Consider the following 18,527-nt stretch of genomic DNA (forward strand, 5'->3'; position numbering starts at 1 on the left):
GAGCAAAATCTAGGATGCCGTGAAAAGTGTACTGCGATCTGTCAAACTTGGGTACCGTAATTCGGGGTGTAGTTGATCAGTGGGAAGATATTGATCATTCACGTACCTACATGTATAAACTGTCAAGTGATCTATGATTCGGTTTCAATTAGCACAATTTTTGTGACGTCGTATAACCTGATGGCTGCCCTTGATGTTCCTAAGTTCGGTTTGACATTCAAGATAATTATACCATGGGAAAACAGATTTTGTACGGAATGTTTGATAAACTGTTGAAGGGTTCTTCTCCAAAAAAATCGACTATTTTCAAGGCTATATAAATACTACATTTAAATAAACTCTCGCATACTCTGATAGCCCAGATGGGCCCAGATAGCCGTAGCGGTAAACGCGCAGCTATTCAGCATGACCATGCTGAGGGTCGTGGGTTCGAATCCCACTGGTCGAGGATCTTTTCGTAAAGGAAATTTTCTCGATTCCCAGGGCATAGAAGTATCTTCGTACCTGCCACACGATATACACATGCAAAAATGGTCAATCGGCAAAGAAAGCTCTCAGTTAATAACTGTGGAAGTGCTCATAAGAACACTAAGCTGAGAAGCAGGCTTTGTCCCAGTTGGGACGTAACGCCAGAAAGAAGAAGAAGAAGATACTCTGAGATAACGCCCTAAAAGCCACGTGTGTAGCTCGTTGTTTCTGAGCAAATGAAAGAATAAGCATCCAAACCAACATCACGGGCAGGTAGATAATGATCCTTTCTTCCACATAGTGTTGTTAAACAACATGAAAATCCATTCAAATGCTCAGAAACAACGAGCTACACACATGGTTACCAATGGCTTTTAGGGCGAGATCAGAAGTTATGCGAGAACTGTATCTTACATTGCAGATATATTCTGTAAATCCAATTTTGAATTTGCATTGTGGATAAACAATCATTTTCTGAGTAAAAACTGTACTTTTTTGTGCGCGAGTTGCTAATTTCAAAGAAAATTACATACCTTTAGGCGTTTAATGTGGTGTGTTCTGTAATTTCCAACATTCAAATTAAAAATTGACCGATATATCATTAAGTTGTAAGCTTTTTGAGGATTGATCCAGATTCATTGATCTAAAATTTAGTGAATAGCATATCTCTTTATTTTAGGAAACTTATCGCAATAATTGATCAACTTCACCCCGGAATCAAAAACTTCACTATTTGATTTAAAATAAATGATTTTGTTATTAAGTGAACATTTCGTCGAAATTTCATTTGTATAATTTGATAGATATCCAAACAGTACATGTTTTTAAAATATTTGGATAATAATACATGCATTCTACTAGGAGTTACAGAACAGAATCGCTCGAAAGTGATCAACTTCACTCCATTTTACGGTACCATTTGCAGTGCCAAGGGTCAAATGCAGTACTAAAAGGGATACCGAATTCAAACCCGACTAGGGAGCCGGATTTTATTCTTGGCACTTTTGATCCACTTCAGCAGTGGGGTTTCTGGAAAGCCATTGAGCTCATATTTGGCCACAATATACGTCATATTGAAGTGCTTCTTACAGGGTGTCCATTCAAAATCAGTTTTCCAATTCCCGGATTTTTCCCGGATGCCTAAAATTTCCAAACCGGACTCAAGATCCTTCAACTTGAAACTTTCCACCAATTTTTACTTTTGTCAGGAAGAGCTGATATTCGATTTGACATTCAAAATATTTCGTTTTCAAATTCAAAGGATTTTTTTGGCCGGTAAAAATCTTTATACTTTTTGATCGCATTAGAACATCATTCCATTTTTTTACATATAGATTTTCAAATATTCGAAAATATTAGCAATACCATTGCAGTTACATATAAGATTAAGTAGAGGATTCAATAGGTATTGAAATCTAATCACTGGTAGCTTTGTAAATTCCACAACTGTTTGCTTTAGGATGCTGAGTAGTACAGAATTAAGCGAAGCATATGCAACTTTTTTATTTTGTTTTCATACCAAATGTTCAAATTTGAAGAGCTTGTTCTAAGTCATTTAGGAATTATTTCAAAGGAACCCACACTATAGATTATTGGTTTAAATTCCGAAAGATTTTCGGAGAGACATGCGTTAAAGATTTATTGGAAAATACAATAGATCAACACTAAACAACTAAGAACTATGGCCTAAATTATTTTTAGACTGAGTCGTCGATTTTTTTTAGATAAATCAATTCAAATTATTGGTAAGTAATCACTACAAATTACACTGCGGAACACGTTTTTGTCTCCAGCATCAAAATACCTCTATTTACTTAATTAAAGGTTGCTGAATCCATTGCCGTTTACAGAAATATCGTAGCACGTCTAGTTTTTGAGATATTGGTTGTTGAAAATGCAAAAATGACTATTTCAGCCAACTTGCATGCAAGTTTGCCAGCTTGTAAGGCAATTTATTTGCTTAATTTGCCACAGAATTCAAACTTTATGTGTATAACAATACTTATCATCAAAGTTTATAATATTGTTGAAGCGGAAAAGTTATTTTTTCATGGTTTGGAAAAGTATTGTATTTTGCCATATAAGAGAAACGAAGAATTTTGTATGGAGACTGCAAATATGTTGAAAAAGATCGGTTTAATCTAAATTTAATAGTGAAATTTCAACCAAAATATGTCTAAGTTTAAGTCCTCTTCTGCATGCTTGGTGGATGAGATCACAAAAAAGTTTGATAAAATATACTTCAAATTTTAGGTAAACATCAATAAAACCAATGTTTTATGCAACTTTGGCGACCTGTAGCTAAAAATTGTGACGTGCTGGGAAATTTCTGAGAACGGCATCAGAATCAGCAACTCCAAATCTACTAGAGACACATGATTTGATCCTTGAGACACGCAAAAATGTCATTTTTGTTGCGCTGTGTTATTGGATCCGGTGAAAAACAGTAATTGGTTTGGTGAAAATAACATTCCAGTATTTATTTTCAGTCGGGAGAATATCTAAATGTTGACTATAGTTCTACAAGAGAGAAAAGATCAATAGCCAATCCAATCTTTCCTAGGAAGGCTTTACAAATTATACGTTATATCCAGAACCCATAACCGTAGAAAATTCATAATTTAGTGAAATTCTCATTTGATCCAAGGAAGTAAGGAAGTAGCTGAAACGATATCTCGCCGTAAGAACATTTCGACATAGAATTTCAATAAGGGCTTATCTGCATTCATCGATTTTTCTTCCTTCATCATTGCTCTGTTTGTATTATTGCAGAAAACTGATTTTCTTTTAGTAACATGTTTTTGTTCTGTAAGAGAAATAATCACTTTATCTAGTTTCTTTGTTCATATTGAAATATAAAAGATTTATTTTGGCGAAGTTATGAACAAAAAAGAGAATCGATGACGATAAACCGCTCATATCAAATGAGCTTTTATGAAGGAAGAACAGTAAATCGTTGTTCCTCTATAAAGCTTATCAAAAAATGACAAAAAATCATAACAGCATCTTTCAAGCAATCCATCTACCCAAGTATACCTAACCAAGCGGTTATCAAGAATAAGAATCTCCAAAAATCAACCATACAGAAAAATAATAATAATAATAAAATGTGAGCTTCGTGGCCTTGCGGTTAGCGGCGTCAGTCGTCTAGGCGTATTGTGCCACGGGGTGTGGGTTCGATTCCCGCTCCAGTCGGTGAAAACTTTTCGTCAAATTTAAAATTCATCGCTATGCTACTGGGTGTTTCATGTTTTCCGTTGCCTAATGTTAGTGATCGTTCAGTCTGTGCAGCCAATATGTGCTATGTGCTGAAGACGGTGTAAATTGTCTTTTTTTTTTTAAACGGCCAAGGCGTTTAGCAGTAAACCACCTAGATCTCCCAAAAAAAAAAGACCGAAAATCGTTTTAGATTAGCTCTTCACCAAGCACTTTCAAATGTCTGGTCAATTATCGCCTAGATTCCCGTTATGATTACTGAAGTGATCTCATCAAGAATTTGCCATGAGTCTTAATAGAAATCTATCAAGCATAGAAGCTTGTCGGGAATCCTCAAGTGCCCCTTAAGATTTTTTTTATATCAATAATATTTCATAAGATCTCCTTTAAATTTGCTCAATATCTTGCCGCAAGAAATCTTTAAAACATTTCACAAGAAATCGATATCAATTGCTAGAAAAAAATGCCAAAAATATCTCCAAGGAACCAACGATTTTGTATGTTAGGAATACTAGAAATCGTTAACTATTCCTTTAGCATCTTACAAAAAGTTATTCATATTGCGAAGTTTGAGTTGTCAAACATTTGTATATCTTGTGTCAATATTTTTCAGTTTTGTCCACGGAATAAATGTTTTTCCCGGTGTGTTCTACAATTTCCCGTATTTTTCCCGGCCAAATGGAATTCCCGTGTTTTTCCCGCTTTTCCCGGATTTCCCGGATGTATGGACACCCTGTTCTTATTGCAAAGTTTCAGACGATTCAGCCTAGAAAACCCCAATTATGTTTCTATTCGTCTCTGGCAACATTGTTTAATTAGCAATTTTGCCGCTACGTGTGAATGTTAATTTGGTCATTTCTAGCAGACTCTACCTCATGACCCTGACCACATAGGAGGTTCGTGTCGTCAGCAAACTTGTTCAGAAACTTAAAAGCGATTCGAAGCATCACTGTTTGGTTAGCCATTGTGCCGCTACTTGATCTTGATGCTAGTATACATGTGAATTTGGTCTTATTCCAACAGACTCTACTCATGATCCTAAAACCCTAGGAAGCTTGTTAGAGAATGACAAAAATTACATGCACACTAGCGCAATGTAGTGGCAATTATTTACTAAATAGTGCTACCTCAAATTACTTCAAAGCTTCTGAACAACTTTGTCGAAGACGCGAACTTTCTAGGTGGCCAGAATCATGGGCTAAAGCCAGCTAGAATATGCCCGTTTTACATACACCCTAGCGTCAAGTAGCGGTAAAATTGCGCATTGAAAATATCACTTATTGAACGCCATTAGGCTTCTGAACAACTTCGGAAAGCCCAAGAAAGACGGTTCGTTTTCGGGGCGCCGAGAAGTTTCGCGTTTCAAGTTGTGTGAGTGCGAAAAGATATTCGTGATCTGTCGTGGATGGATTACCAACTGGTGAGCTCGTTTCAAGTTTATGATAACACATTTTTTTCATGAGAGCGTAACTTATTATTATTATTATTATTATCTTTATTTATGAGATTTTCAGCCCTAGGCAGAGCGTAACTTGTATGTAATATTCAAACAAACTTTGTATGATTCGACATTACAAATGTCGGTATTATGCCTGTTTTATACATTTCAATATACATATATTTTTCTCTTCTTGACATCACTAGAAACATCTTTTGAATGGTTCGATATTATGAATGTTGAAGTATTTTTTAAACATCTACCATAAACTTTTCATTTCGAGACAAAAATCCACAGCATTACTCTTATTATGTAATTTTCAAACAAATTATGTACGGTTTATCCAAATACTGTTAATCTCAATATACTCCACTTCTCCGTTTCGTCGAAGACATCACACTAGCGCCACGCTGGCAGAAAAGTATACTAACACACTTCAAACTCTGTGTCATGATTGTTCTACTTCTTATTTTATTTTCTTGCTAGCCGACATCCTTCAGCATCAGTCGCAGTTTTACTTTCGCCCATTTCTGTCACTATGCCTGAACATAGATGCCCACACACACACACACACACCTGAGACCCCACGTATCGAACCCATCAGCTCATGGGCCGGGGTCAACTGCTTTACTTCCCTTCCGAAGGAAGACATGATCAGAGATTTTATGTCTCAAAAATCCGGCAACGTCGACCGACTGGGGTGAGAGGCAGTCACGTTAACCACTACACCACTGACGGCGCCATAAAGGAAGTTCCTTTAATGAACTGTTTGTTTTGATTTTGGATGTTTGACGTTTCGTTCTTCAATGCACGCTGATTTGAAAACAGCTAAGAGTACACGCTCACGCACTTTTCTGTCAAGAGATGGCGTTACATTTGTGTCTTTTTTGTGTTGTATGGAAACTGCAAAAGTGGGGTATATTGAGATTAATGATATTTGGTTTATCACTACAAGTATCGGAATTATTCCTGTTTCATATAATTTGAAATATATACACGCACCATTCACTTTTCGTCATTACTAAAAACGTCATTTTAATGGTTCGATAGTATAGCTGTTGAAATATCTTTTAAATCATCTACCAAAAACTTCTCGCAAAACTAGCTTTACACATAAGTCTTATTTTCTTCCTTATCCATGGACCGCATCATCGACCAAAGGTGACTTCCAGATCTTTTCCTCCCTCACTAATAAACACCCTTCCCGTGGTGATTGAGGAGATGCAGAGGTATTCTCGGTCTCCAAAAACAACAATCATTACACATTTCAATCATTACATTCCTTCCCCATCCCAACTGACTGTAAGGACTTGGCTGGCGCAGTTATTGATCAATAATATGAGATCTGCTAAAATTGTACTTCGAGAGTAAGCGGAATCCCTTATTTATTTGGATCGTAGTGTAATTCTTATTGGTTTCGATCAATCACGGAGTAGCATTTATTGACATGTACAGTCAAGTCAGCCTATGCTATGCAATACCATTAGGCTTCTGAACAACTTTGTTCAAGACAGCAAAATTGCAGAAAGTAAGGGTTCAAACATACTGCGTCATATATATTATAGTTTACGGGTAATGCTAAACTGTTCGAGGTGCTACAATATTCAACTGGGTTCAATACTAGGTGATGCGATTCCATACTTATGGTGGGTAGTATATGTCCAGTTGTACCACGGAAATCCAGTAATTATTCTCCAAAAAATTCTGCAAGGATTATTCCAAAACATTAAAAAAAATCTACCAGGGATTTTCCCAAATTATCTTTAGGAATTTAATCAAGGATGCTTCAAAAATACTCCATACGTTCCAAAAGAACTGTTCCAGATTATTCGTTGAGAAAAATTTTCAAGGATTCATCCTGAAAATTTTGATGAATTAAGTTCTTATTTCTATAATTTATTTAGGGATTTTTCTGAAAAATCATGCAAAAATGTTTTCTCAAATTCTAAAGCCCAGATTTTTTTTCGTATTTGTTCTTAAGGTTTAGAAAAGAAGCACATTAAAAATCCTTCAAGGATTCACCCTGGAATTTCTGCACATAACCCTATAGTTGTTTTTCTAAGTTCTACATTCTTCTTCTTTCTGGCGTTACGTCCCCACTGGGACAAAGCCTACTTCTCAGATAAGTGTTCTTATGAGCACTTCCACAGTTATCAACTGAGAGCTTTCTTTGCCGATTGACCATTTTTGCATGTGTATATCATCGTGTGGCAGGCATGAAGATACTCTATGCCCTGGGAATCGAGAAAATTTCCTTTACGAAAAGATCCTCGACCAGTGGGATTCGAACCCACGACCCTCAGCATGGTCATGCTGAATAACTGCGCGTTTACCGCTACGGCTATCTGGGTTCTACATGAATTTCCTATAAAATTTCATACGGTGTTCTCCCAAAGATTTCTCCAAGGTCTTATTGGATTTTTTCCGGATATTACAGTTAAATTTTTACAGGTTTTACACTGATTTTACCAAACCTTTTATGATCAAAGAAATGTTTCATAAATATTTTCAGAAATTTCTTGAGGAATAACAAATTTCGACAGAGATTCATATGAGAATTTATTTATCGATTCTTCCAGAGGCGACTCGTAACCTCACTTTTTACCTGTTCCACGAATCTAAAAATGGTTAATTCGACAGAATTAGATTATAAAGCCAACAGTAAATTATTGGAATCGTCCTTTCTAACAGATTCCTTCTGAATTGATGCAAATTTGTTGCTGAAATTCAAGAATTTCTATTCGTGGAACAGGTAGATTTAAGGTTAGGGAATCGCCACTGGATTCTTCCAAGAATTTTTTTGAGTGTTCGTCCAGGAACACCAACCGGTATTAGTCTAAAAGCCTTAACAAGAAAAATCCTTCAAGGATTGTTCCATGATTTGACTTACTGACATTTTTTACTTTTGAGAATTTTATTCAACTGTATTTACAAGATTCAGCTTTTTCTTTAGGGTGCTCTTCACTTTCCATATGTGCATTGCTACAAGAATTTTTCCAGGTTTTTTTGAATTTATTCAGTCCTGCCATAAATCTCTCAAAGATTCCTCAGGTTAATCTTTTAGAGATTCCTTCGAGAATACCTTTAAATTGTTAGGAAGAATTTTTCAGAGTACGTTTGTGGGTTTTTCCAAGGACCTTCCAAGGGCTATTTCTAAGCATTGTCTTCTTCTTTAAAGATTACGTTCCAATTGGGACAAGGCCCTCTTCTGATCCCAAGGTTCTTATGAAGTGATAGCGTTCTTGGCAAATTGATATTTTTTTCATGTGTATATCGTGTGACAAGCACGAGATTACTTTATACCAAGTGAAGTTCAGAAAATTTCCGAACCAAAAAGACCTTCGAACGGCGAGTTTCAAACGCACGACGCTTAGCATGGTTTTGCTGGAAACCTGCGTGTTCATCGCTACTGAAATGTGGGCTTCTTATGTGTATATTACTTGAATTTTCAATTTCGAAGTGTCAAGTAGAATCCATGCGCCTGCTAGACAAAGCTCTTCTTTTATTAAGGTTAGTACTACATCCCGTCAATTGCAGTCTTCAATTCGTATGAAAGTTCAGCACAATCAGCAAATTTGTTTGAGGAAGTTCGTTCCATAGTATAAGTTCCTAATCGAATACTTAATCCGTCAGCGAGCGCTAAGTGTGTCCATATTCGATATTAGATATGAATGGCGCAAAACTGCGCTTAAGGCAACAGTGCTTAAGTTGTGATTTTCGGTCAATCGCAATAATCTACGTATGCGCCCAATAAAGTGTCACAAAGAGCCTTCATGGTGAATACAAATTTTCGACGACTGACTCATTGCAGATAATCAACCGCAATCCTACCATTTATGAATACTTACTCAAACTCTGCACGGCGATCACATTGACGGCAGCCACCACCAGTAGCAGGACGAGCCCGCCGTCCCTACTACCGAATGTCCACATGGTTTTCGAAATTTGCGTCTACGCCTAAATCACTGCTATCGCTTTTTCGTCGCAACACTTCCCCAACACTTCACTTGTTCTCTTCGTCAAAAGTCCTTATTCCTACACCGCACCAAGGCGGCGGGCTTCCAACAAGACGCAGACTGCGACTCAAATCCCGTCGCGCTGTAAATAGAAAGATAAAAAGAAGGAGAAATCAGTAACGATGACAGGGAACCAGTCAAATAGTATAAAAATAAATTGGCATTGTTTGGATCATCACCATCAACGAAGGGGAAGCTGATATCAGGCCGTTGTCATCTCGCGAGGATTTGCCAGCATTGGGGCCTTTTTTGGGCTAATGGTAACGTCTGTGGCTACAAAGCAAAGGCATGCTGAAGGTGCCTGGGTTCGATTCCTGGTCGGTTCAGAATCTTTTCATAGTAAAATTTACTTAACTTTCCTGGACATAGAGTATCATCGCTCCTACCACACGATATACGAATGCGATAAAGGCAATTTAGGTAAAGAAAGCTCTCAGTTGATAGCCCTGGAAGTGCTTCTAATCTGCAAAGCAGGCTCTGTCCTAGTGAGAACGTAATGCCTGAACAAGAGAATCAAGCGCATAGCAGAACACAAACGAGATGCCAAGTGGTTAAGTACGACAACAGCAATGAACTTGACTTGTGGAGAGACGATTGAGGCGAGATTGAGTTGAACGAGCGCCAAAGATACGGACGATTACCGACTGCGACTACTGAAAGAAACTCAAAGATGCCTGTTATGCAAATCTCGTTAACTGGTTCTAGCCGTTGTGAAAGGCAGAAACTGGGAATTGTCCGGATGTCCAATGGAGTACCTCGTTGAAGCACTTGGTAAGAGTTGATATGATGCTAACGTCATCTTAAGCATTTGAAATACTGAATGCTGAAGAAATCATCATTAAAACTATATGAACTAATCACCAAGATACATGACGTCATATCGTCGACCTCAATTTATCTCCCAAGAAATAAAATAATGAGATCACCAGATCCACAAAACCATGTTTTGTCTCGCTCTCACCATTTGGGTGATCTTAAGTCTCTGTCCAAGCAAATAGAGGACACCAAACAGAACTTCAAATGAAGCGCAAGAATGTCTCGAGTCTCCGTCACGGCAGCAGCGATCCCTGGCTTTTACGATTCCTGTTGTGTGATGAAACCGCAACTTTTTTCGACCAACAACAGATGCTTCAATAGGGCTGGTAGCGACTGAGTGTCATAAAAATATGAACTTTGAAGACATCATGCTTGAAAAAATAGGCCAAATAGATACCAAACAGGAATTAGGGTTCCCAATTGTTCCCGAGAAAAAGTTTTCTGATTGATTCACTTTATATTCAAGTGAATCACTTCATACCACTTTATTCTGATTCACTTCATACCCAAGGACTTCTTCAATAATTCGGACAGTAATTTCTTCAGAGATGCGCCGATTTTTTAGTATTTTCTCCAAAATTGACGTTCAAGTTTTTTTTTTTATTTCAAGCAGGACATTCTCTGAGGATACTTTCAGAAATTACTCCAGAGATTCGTTATAAGATTTATTGAGGAAGTCTTTCAGAAATTATTTGAGAAGATCTCAAAGAATTTATTAATTAGAGTTTATATAAATCATTGAAGAAATTCCTGAAGAAAATAAGGAATATACATAGAAAATATCCTATAGTATTTTTTTAAAGAATTCGTTAAAAAACATCGATTATAATCTTGGAAGAAATTTGTGTAGAAATGGTTGACCAAGTATGTAGTATTTGCTCGATGAATATTGAAAGAGTGTACCGTTCTGATTCAAATTCCGGACACTCAACTATGTATGGGAAAGGTTTCAAAATTTGCCGTTCAATAGTTCTCAATTTGGAGGCTTGTTTTAAAATGATTTTTCCATAGCAATCTATGAAAATTTACAATGCTCAACTAATTTTGACGTTTTTCTAATGGCTGGTAGTGTTTATTTAACGTTTCAAGTTGAAAAACTTTGCTTTTCACGAGCTGTCCGGAATTTGAATCAAAGCGTCCGGAATAAGGAGCAAAAGTGAGGTGGTGTCCGGAATAAGATTCATGAAAAGGGGACACATTTCTATTTATTTAAATTTATTGAAGTAGTGGAATTCAAATCTTCGCCAACCATTCGAAAGGTAAGTGTCCTGATAGTATGATAACGCTGAGGAATCGTATACATTGATTTAATTTATATGCTTTTAGGTGGCTCACACTTCAAAAAGGCCTTAAGTGTCCGTAATATGAATCTAAACGGTACTTCTCTGTAGCAGTCTTGGAGCAATTTCTGAGACAAACCATGGATAAATTCATGACGGAATCCGTAAGAAAATGGCGTCCCACAACAAATTGCAAAAAACGCGGTAGAAAATGGTTAACCGATCTTTTTCAAACTTCCAGTACATAAAACATAATCAATTAGTGAGCTTTTGGCATATTTATTTCAATCAATTTCAAATCCATAACCGTATTCTCGAAGGACTCCTATATGAACCTTCAAACATCTGCTAGAGGTACTATTTGAAGTCGGTTGAAGAATTAATTATAAAATCTCTGAAAGAAATCCTGGAAGAGTGGAATAGTTTCAAGGAAACTTTTTACAGTAATACTTTGGAAGCTGCTAAAGATAGTCGCATTGAATTTTTTTGGAACAAATTCTGTAAAAAAAAAGTCTGCTAGACACCCCTCTAAAAGATTTTTGGACGAATATTTGGGAATTTTGTGGGATTTTTCAAAAGGAATGTCTGGAGGAGTCCCTGAAAGTATTCCAGAATAAAGCTATGGAGAAGTCACTTTAAGAATTCCTGAAGCTTTTCTCTCCAGGACTCTGAGTGGCAATTCCAGGAGAATAAACGTCTCCGAATGTTTCTCTGGAGCTCCTAGAATTTTGAACCAGGATTCACTTCAAGAGGAAAAGGGGAAATAGCGACATTATAGACCATTTTGATTGAAAAAGAAACTTTAGCAGTCTACAACAAAAAAAAAACAAACGTTTTAGATACTTAAGTTCGGGTGAAATTATGACTAAGCCTAAACAGAGACCTGCTGGCTACCAGCCCTGCAGCGACGATGATGTTTTTCGGTCATTCGGCCTTCCATACTTCGGTGCTGTTTATACGAGCAACACAATCTTCGCGTGGCGGTTGGTGTGGTCATTCGTTACACTCGTTGGGGCGCTTGTTTGTGATCGCGCATGTTGACGGCTGAGTAACGGTCATTTTTTGAACAACACCACTACACCGGTACATGATGCAGCTTAAGCGATGGTGCGGCGTTTGCATGGGTGAAGTGACTCGTTTGGTTGGATGCGTTCCAAGAAGTTGACTTGTGAGAGATTGTAAGGGGGGAAACGATATGGTCGATCCGCGCAGGTTGGCGGTTTGAGTCATGATGAGGAATTAAGTGGCGTTGATGGTATGATGCTTTGAAATGTGAATCATAATTATTGAAGTATATCTTTCTGTAGATTTCTAAGTAAGTTTTAGGAAATAGTCCGTTATCGCAAGAACAGTTGTACCTAAGAAGGGAATCAGAAAAGGCTACTCGGCATCAGTAGCATCCTCAATGTGTCAGTACTGGTGCTCTTATGAAAGGAAACAATAACGGTGCCAACTTCGTCCGAATGCAGGTTAATTTAGGTATGGGAGAGGAAAGTTCAAAGTGTTACTTGCTTTAAGGAAGCCGAGAAGTCCTCTGCACTTCCATAATAAAACATTGGGAGCTTGGTTATGGGAAACTCTGATGTATAAAATATGATACAAAGTAGCTTTATATTTAAACGAAAAAGTTGTCAAGGTATCTCTCTGCAGATAAAAACAAATGCAGAAATGTAAACTGTAAACCTTTACATCAAACCTAATCACACCTGCTGCTCTTGTGCTTCGCAAGAACGACAACCGGCTCGGTCAAACTTGTACACACGGTGAGCCGGCATTGAATGAATTGCAATCGAACCACATTCCCGGCTAATGACATACATACGCCATCATCAACACCGCCACTCGTTCATAGAGTCGTTCCCATTTACGACATTCTACCACTGGGAACAATGTTGTATTCGTATGGTCGGATTGAGGCTGCCCTGTGGTATCCTACTGTTACGGATCTATATACAGTATTGGACAATAAATTTGCATCTTTTTTATTTTTTCATACAAAATCGTTATCATTTTTGACCCAGTAAACACACCATCGTATATGATAAGATATAAAGGTACAAATGTGGAGGCGATATACGTACATTTTGCATGCAGCATAATGGCTCAAGTATGTATATCGCCTCCACTTTTGTACTCTTATACGTTATCGTATACGAGTTTGTGTTGACTGGGGATCTTGTGAATGGAAAAATTACTCTAAAATATTATGTTGGAATTCAAATTATGTTCGACGTGTTGTGAAAATTTCATTCAAATAGATTCTTAGATCTAGCCCAGTAAAGTTAACCACTTTGTATGAAAAATAAAAAAGATTGTTCTGGTAATGATCCACGCAGGGCGTAATCAACACAGCGATTGGTAAACATATTTCAAGATTACTTTTTCAAATCGACGTAAGTAATATTCATATGATTCTGAGGAAATTAATTAAGAAGAATTATTACCTAAAGCTAAAGAAAAATAATTACAACCTAAAGACCTAAAGATCAAAAACAGTTTAAAAATGAATCCCCTTTTTAACATTTGTTCGTCACGTACATTGGCTAAATTTTGCACGCTATCAGCTAACGTTTTAAAATTAGTGATTTTCTATTATTTCCCACAAAAAGTTGATGCCAAAATGATAGACCGTTTAATTCAATTACTTACGACGTTTTTGTCCCTGTGAAAGATAGACTCAAGTAGTGTTGTGTTTGGATTCGTACTTACATCGCTTTGCCTCTGGCTGTTTGTAGTGGTTTGGTTTCGAAAGTTAAAAAACCGACTTAAGTCGTTTTAAAAAATCCGAAAATTAAACATTTTAAACGTAAAAACCGAGTTGGTTCAGAGTTTGGATTGAGTAGAATTTTGTCTGCGAAATACGATGGATCGATAATGTAAGTTCGTTTCGAATTAGGAGATAAGGTTTTTCGAGATTTCTCGCGAAACAATTCAAAAGGGCCAATACTAAGATCGTTGGTTCTGAGAAAATTAGACCTTCATGTTGTTTACCACAGTTTCAATTCCTATTTTTCCGTACTAAAATCAATCAATGTGATTTCTTGCTCGCTGAGTGACGATTGACTATAACTACACGTTATTAATCGATTTTATTCTAAAAACTGTCAAATGTAGCAAAAATCAATCGGCTATCAACTAAGCATTGGCCTTGTTTATAAGCCAACTTTTTGTTGTTATTAGCGTGCATTGACCCATGGCTAGGCCATTTTGGTTTTCAATGAATGAGCAAGAGAGAGTCATTGGTCTCTTAGCATCCTAAGACCAATGACAGTTTGCGAAATTTTCCGATTGTAGGCCCTCGTTATGGAGAGAAATTCGATCATTGGCCGATTTAAGCAGCGGGCCGATGAATGATTAAAGGACGTTTTGAAAATCGAGTTTAAAACGGTAAGTTTTATGATTATGTTGACAATGTTTGCATAGTTTGTGGGTGTTGCGAGATGCTATTCAATGGTTTAAAAAACCGATTTGTTTACAATAAGATCATGGACCCTTTTTAATTGTTACGCGAGATTTCTCTTGATCAGGTTCTCAAGTGCGAGCAAACAAGCCGACTCAACCAAAGGATTACAGCAAAATCGAATAATAAACAAATAAAAACTTGTTACAAATAACAAATTGTTTGCCACATTTGTTATAAGGATTCTAAATTGCTGGAGAGATCAAACAAAATCAGTTACAATAACGAAACCTGTTTTATTTATTTTTTACTAGTGATCCCGGCAAACGTCATCTTGCCATCAGGTAGGCTGTTAAAATGTAACATGCAATCTTTCATACAAAAGACAGATTATTTTCACTCGTTTCCCGACTATTCCGAAAATATTTTCAAACTTTTTCTACGAACAAATACGTTGGAACAGTTTAAGGACCTAATTATGAAGGAATAAGATAAGTCCGTTGACACGTTTGCAAGCTATTTCGTAACATGCAAACACCATTCCATTTTTATTAATATAGATTTGTTTCAATTAAAAATTATGTTCTGAACAAAATATGTTCACCCAAAACAATAAGAGTAATTGCTTGGGCAGAATTATGAATAATTTTTGTGTTTGAACTATAATTAGGGCTGGTAACGACTTGCACAAAAAATACCAAAAACAGGCCGAACTGAAACCAAAAAGAGACACAATAGAGTGATGAAAAAAAAATCAGCCTAGTAATATCTATGTGTTTTGAAAATAGGATCTTTAGAGACCTCTTGCCTGAAAAAAGAGACAAAATAAGACCAACCAGGAATCAAAAAGAGATCAAGAAGTGATCAAATGGGAACCAAGGAAACAAATATAAACCTAAGAGGAATCTGGAGACAAGAGTTTTATTCGTCAGAGATCAATTTTATCACACATTTTATTTTTGAGATTTTTTTTTGAATTCTCATTACTGTAGTATTACTATATACATTTTCCATTATTTTCTCCAGGAATTTGCAAAAGTATAAATAAAGTTTGATTCAAATAATAATCCAGAGATTTCTCCAGGAATTCATTTAGTGGTTTTTACGAACCTCCTAAGGAACCTCTCCAATATTTTCAGACATTTTTAAGAACTAAGTATGGAATATCACTAAGAATGAAAATATATGTTATTTTAGAATTCCATCAAGAATTCGTCCATAGCTTATTCAAGGCTTTTTCTCCAGAAATTTATCCAATGATTCCAACATCGTTTTCTCAAGACTTCCTTAAAGATTCTCGTTTAGAACATTTTCAAAAATTAAACCAGTTTTTGCTCCAATGATTTTTTAGAATTTTCTACAAAATTGTCGTTCAGGATTGCAGATATTCTTTCAAATATTGCTTCAGGAATTATTCCAGAAATTCGTTAAGATATTTTTCAAGGATGGCAAGGGAAAAATATGAAGGATTTTTTTTAGTAATTATTGGTGATTTCTTTAAATCCGGCAATAATTTCAGAATAAACAGCTGATGAAGCTCCTACCTCTAAACTCCCACAAGACTCTTGAAGAAGATTTGCAGGATTTCGTAGATAAATTGCTTTGATAGTTGTTGCCCAAAGTTGGGATTCACGACCCCCCATCGTCTCGACAGCTCGCATCATATAGAACAGACAAAGCGAGGCGCTGACAGCCCGGGGGTCGCGAAATCCAATTTTGGAAAACGATGGCTTAGCTCAGACAATTGAAAAAAATCAATCAAATCAGTGGACAATTTCCTGCGTCGGAATGATTCGAGAAATTACTGGAATAATTACTGTAGTATTCGTTTGTGTGGAACCTAAAGGAATTTTCGAAGAAGCCATGAGGAAATACTCGAGAAATTGTTTCGAAGAACTGCAGGAGGATTCTTTGGATGCTATGTTAGAGAAATCCCAAGCGAATGTTCTGGATGAACTTCATGAGAAATCCTAGGTCAAATTTACTGAGGAGTAATTTGTTATTTCCACGGGAAATGCCTGGAGGGATTTTTGGAGCTAATGGAGCTAACTGGAGTAAATTTGGATGAATCCTCGCAGGAAACCATATGAACATGTTTGGAAGGATAATTGGAGCAATTGGCTAAGGAATTCTTGGTGATCTTCTTGAAAAGAACCCTAAACTAATTCCTTCAAACAATGTGGAACTAATTCCTTTAAACTTTACTAAATTTCTCGAAAAAACTCCTGTAAGCATCTTTGGATTATCTTCAACATCAACTGGGACAATTAGAGGGTGGATTAGTCAAAAAAAAAATAACTGTGATAATCTCTAGAGAGATTTTCACAACAATTATGGTGGAAATTACTCGAGGTAGAAGCGAGTGGTCAAACACTTCCTGGAGAAATCCTGAAGAAATTCCCCTAAGCATCTCTTGAAGCACCGCTGGAAGAATTTCTGGGAGACTTGGTGGAGGAATTACTAGGGAAATATTTGGAGAGATCTCTGAGGAAGTCCCTGGAATTATTCTAAAAGAAACATTCGTAGAAATTACTAGAAGAATTTCCTATGCTTTTCCTCGAGGAATTTCCGTTTAGGACGTATTTAAAAATTCAACCAGTAATTTCCATTTAATTCTGAACATCTCCCCCGGAATTATCGTTCAGGGTTTTTCGTAAATTCAACCAGGAACTTTTCTAAGCATACCTTCAGAAAATACTCCAGACATTTTTTTTTTTCAGCAAAACTTCCAGAAAATCTTTGTGAAATTTTCTCATTTCAATGAATTTATTGAATTTATCCAAGGAATTGACAAAGACTATTTTAAGGGAATTTCTCCCTAAAAATCCAGTAAATAAATCTTATAATTACTACTCCAGAAGTACCTGGAAGAACTGAAAGGATAGTTCGTGGATGAAATGTGAAAAAAAATCCAGAAATGTTTTTGAAGAAACTTAAAAAGGAATACCTAGAAGAGGTCTTAACAGATTTCTTGGAATGACCCCTGAAGCAATTTCTGAATCAACCTGTACTGAATCGGTGAAAGAATCCATATAAAAATCCCAGGACTGAAAAAATCGGCGTTGAAACTCCTTGACGAATTCTTGTAGGGGTTTCCTGGAAAAATCCCTAAGCATGTCTTCAACAACTTTAAAATCAACCTGTGAGGATTTTCTTGGAAAAGCTGAAGAAATCTTCGGAAGATCTGCTAGACTACTGGAGAAATCGGTGGAAGAACTGGCGAGGAAAGCTCTGTAGGAAATCCTAGAAAATTTTCATAATAATTCCTTTTTAAATTACTGGAGCTAGTTGCGTTGGATTTCCTTAATCGAATTCAGGATAAGTACGTTGTATTATTCAAAAAAATTGTATGAATTTCTTGATGAAATCCAGTGTGTGAAAAATCTCTAGTAGAATTTTTGAATAGCCCCGAAGCTTTTAATCGAGGAATGCCTGGAGAATAATGACGTAAGTCTTTGGAGGATTCCCTGGAGCCTATAGAATTTTACATCAGAAATCACTACAAGAAGAAACAGGAAAATAGTGATTTCATAGACTTCAAAAGGCCTTAGATACCTTCCATTAATAATAGAAACTTTTTAGTGACTTACATTAAAAATAGAGACCAAGTCTCTTAGAAGAGACTTGCCACCAGCTCTGTATAACACTTTATGTTACAATTTTGTTTAAGGAAGAGAAAACCTTTTTATATTTTTTGTTACTTTTGTTATTTTGATTACTAATGACTTCATCTGTGCTGTTCGTGTCGTTCATGATTGTCTCAATCGATCTCAATCGTTAAATTTTTACCTTCGCAGACTGTGATTTGACAGCCATTATGAGTTAGTGACTGGCAAACAAAAATTGTTCGAATCACGTCCCCGGGTGGTCCTAAAAAGAAAAAAAAACAGTAC

The 18,527-nt window shown here is 36.5% G+C and overlaps 1 protein-coding gene across 9 annotated transcripts in view; it reads right to left on the bottom strand.

Annotated features, from left to right (window-relative positions):
• The window catches only part of LOC5570456 (neuroglian), a 166,154-nt gene that overhangs the window by 90,883 nt on the left and 56,744 nt on the right, over positions 1 to 18,527 (bottom strand). For all 9 annotated transcript variants that reach the window (XR_002499664.1, XR_002499662.1, XR_002499660.1 and 6 more), the window contains exon 3: positions 8,971 to 9,220. Coding sequence is in view for 6 of the 9 variants with exons in the window: in XM_021841109.1 (XP_021696801.1) it covers positions 8,971 to 9,055 (85 nt within the window). In the remaining 3 variants the exon portion in view is untranslated. The remainder of the gene's footprint in view (positions 1 to 8,970; positions 9,221 to 18,527) is intronic.

The sequence above is a fragment of the Aedes aegypti genome, chromosome 1 (assembly GCF_002204515.2).
Source record: "Aedes aegypti strain LVP_AGWG chromosome 1, AaegL5.0 Primary Assembly, whole genome shotgun sequence".
Classification (NCBI taxonomy): Eukaryota; Metazoa; Arthropoda; class Insecta; order Diptera; family Culicidae; genus Aedes; species Aedes aegypti.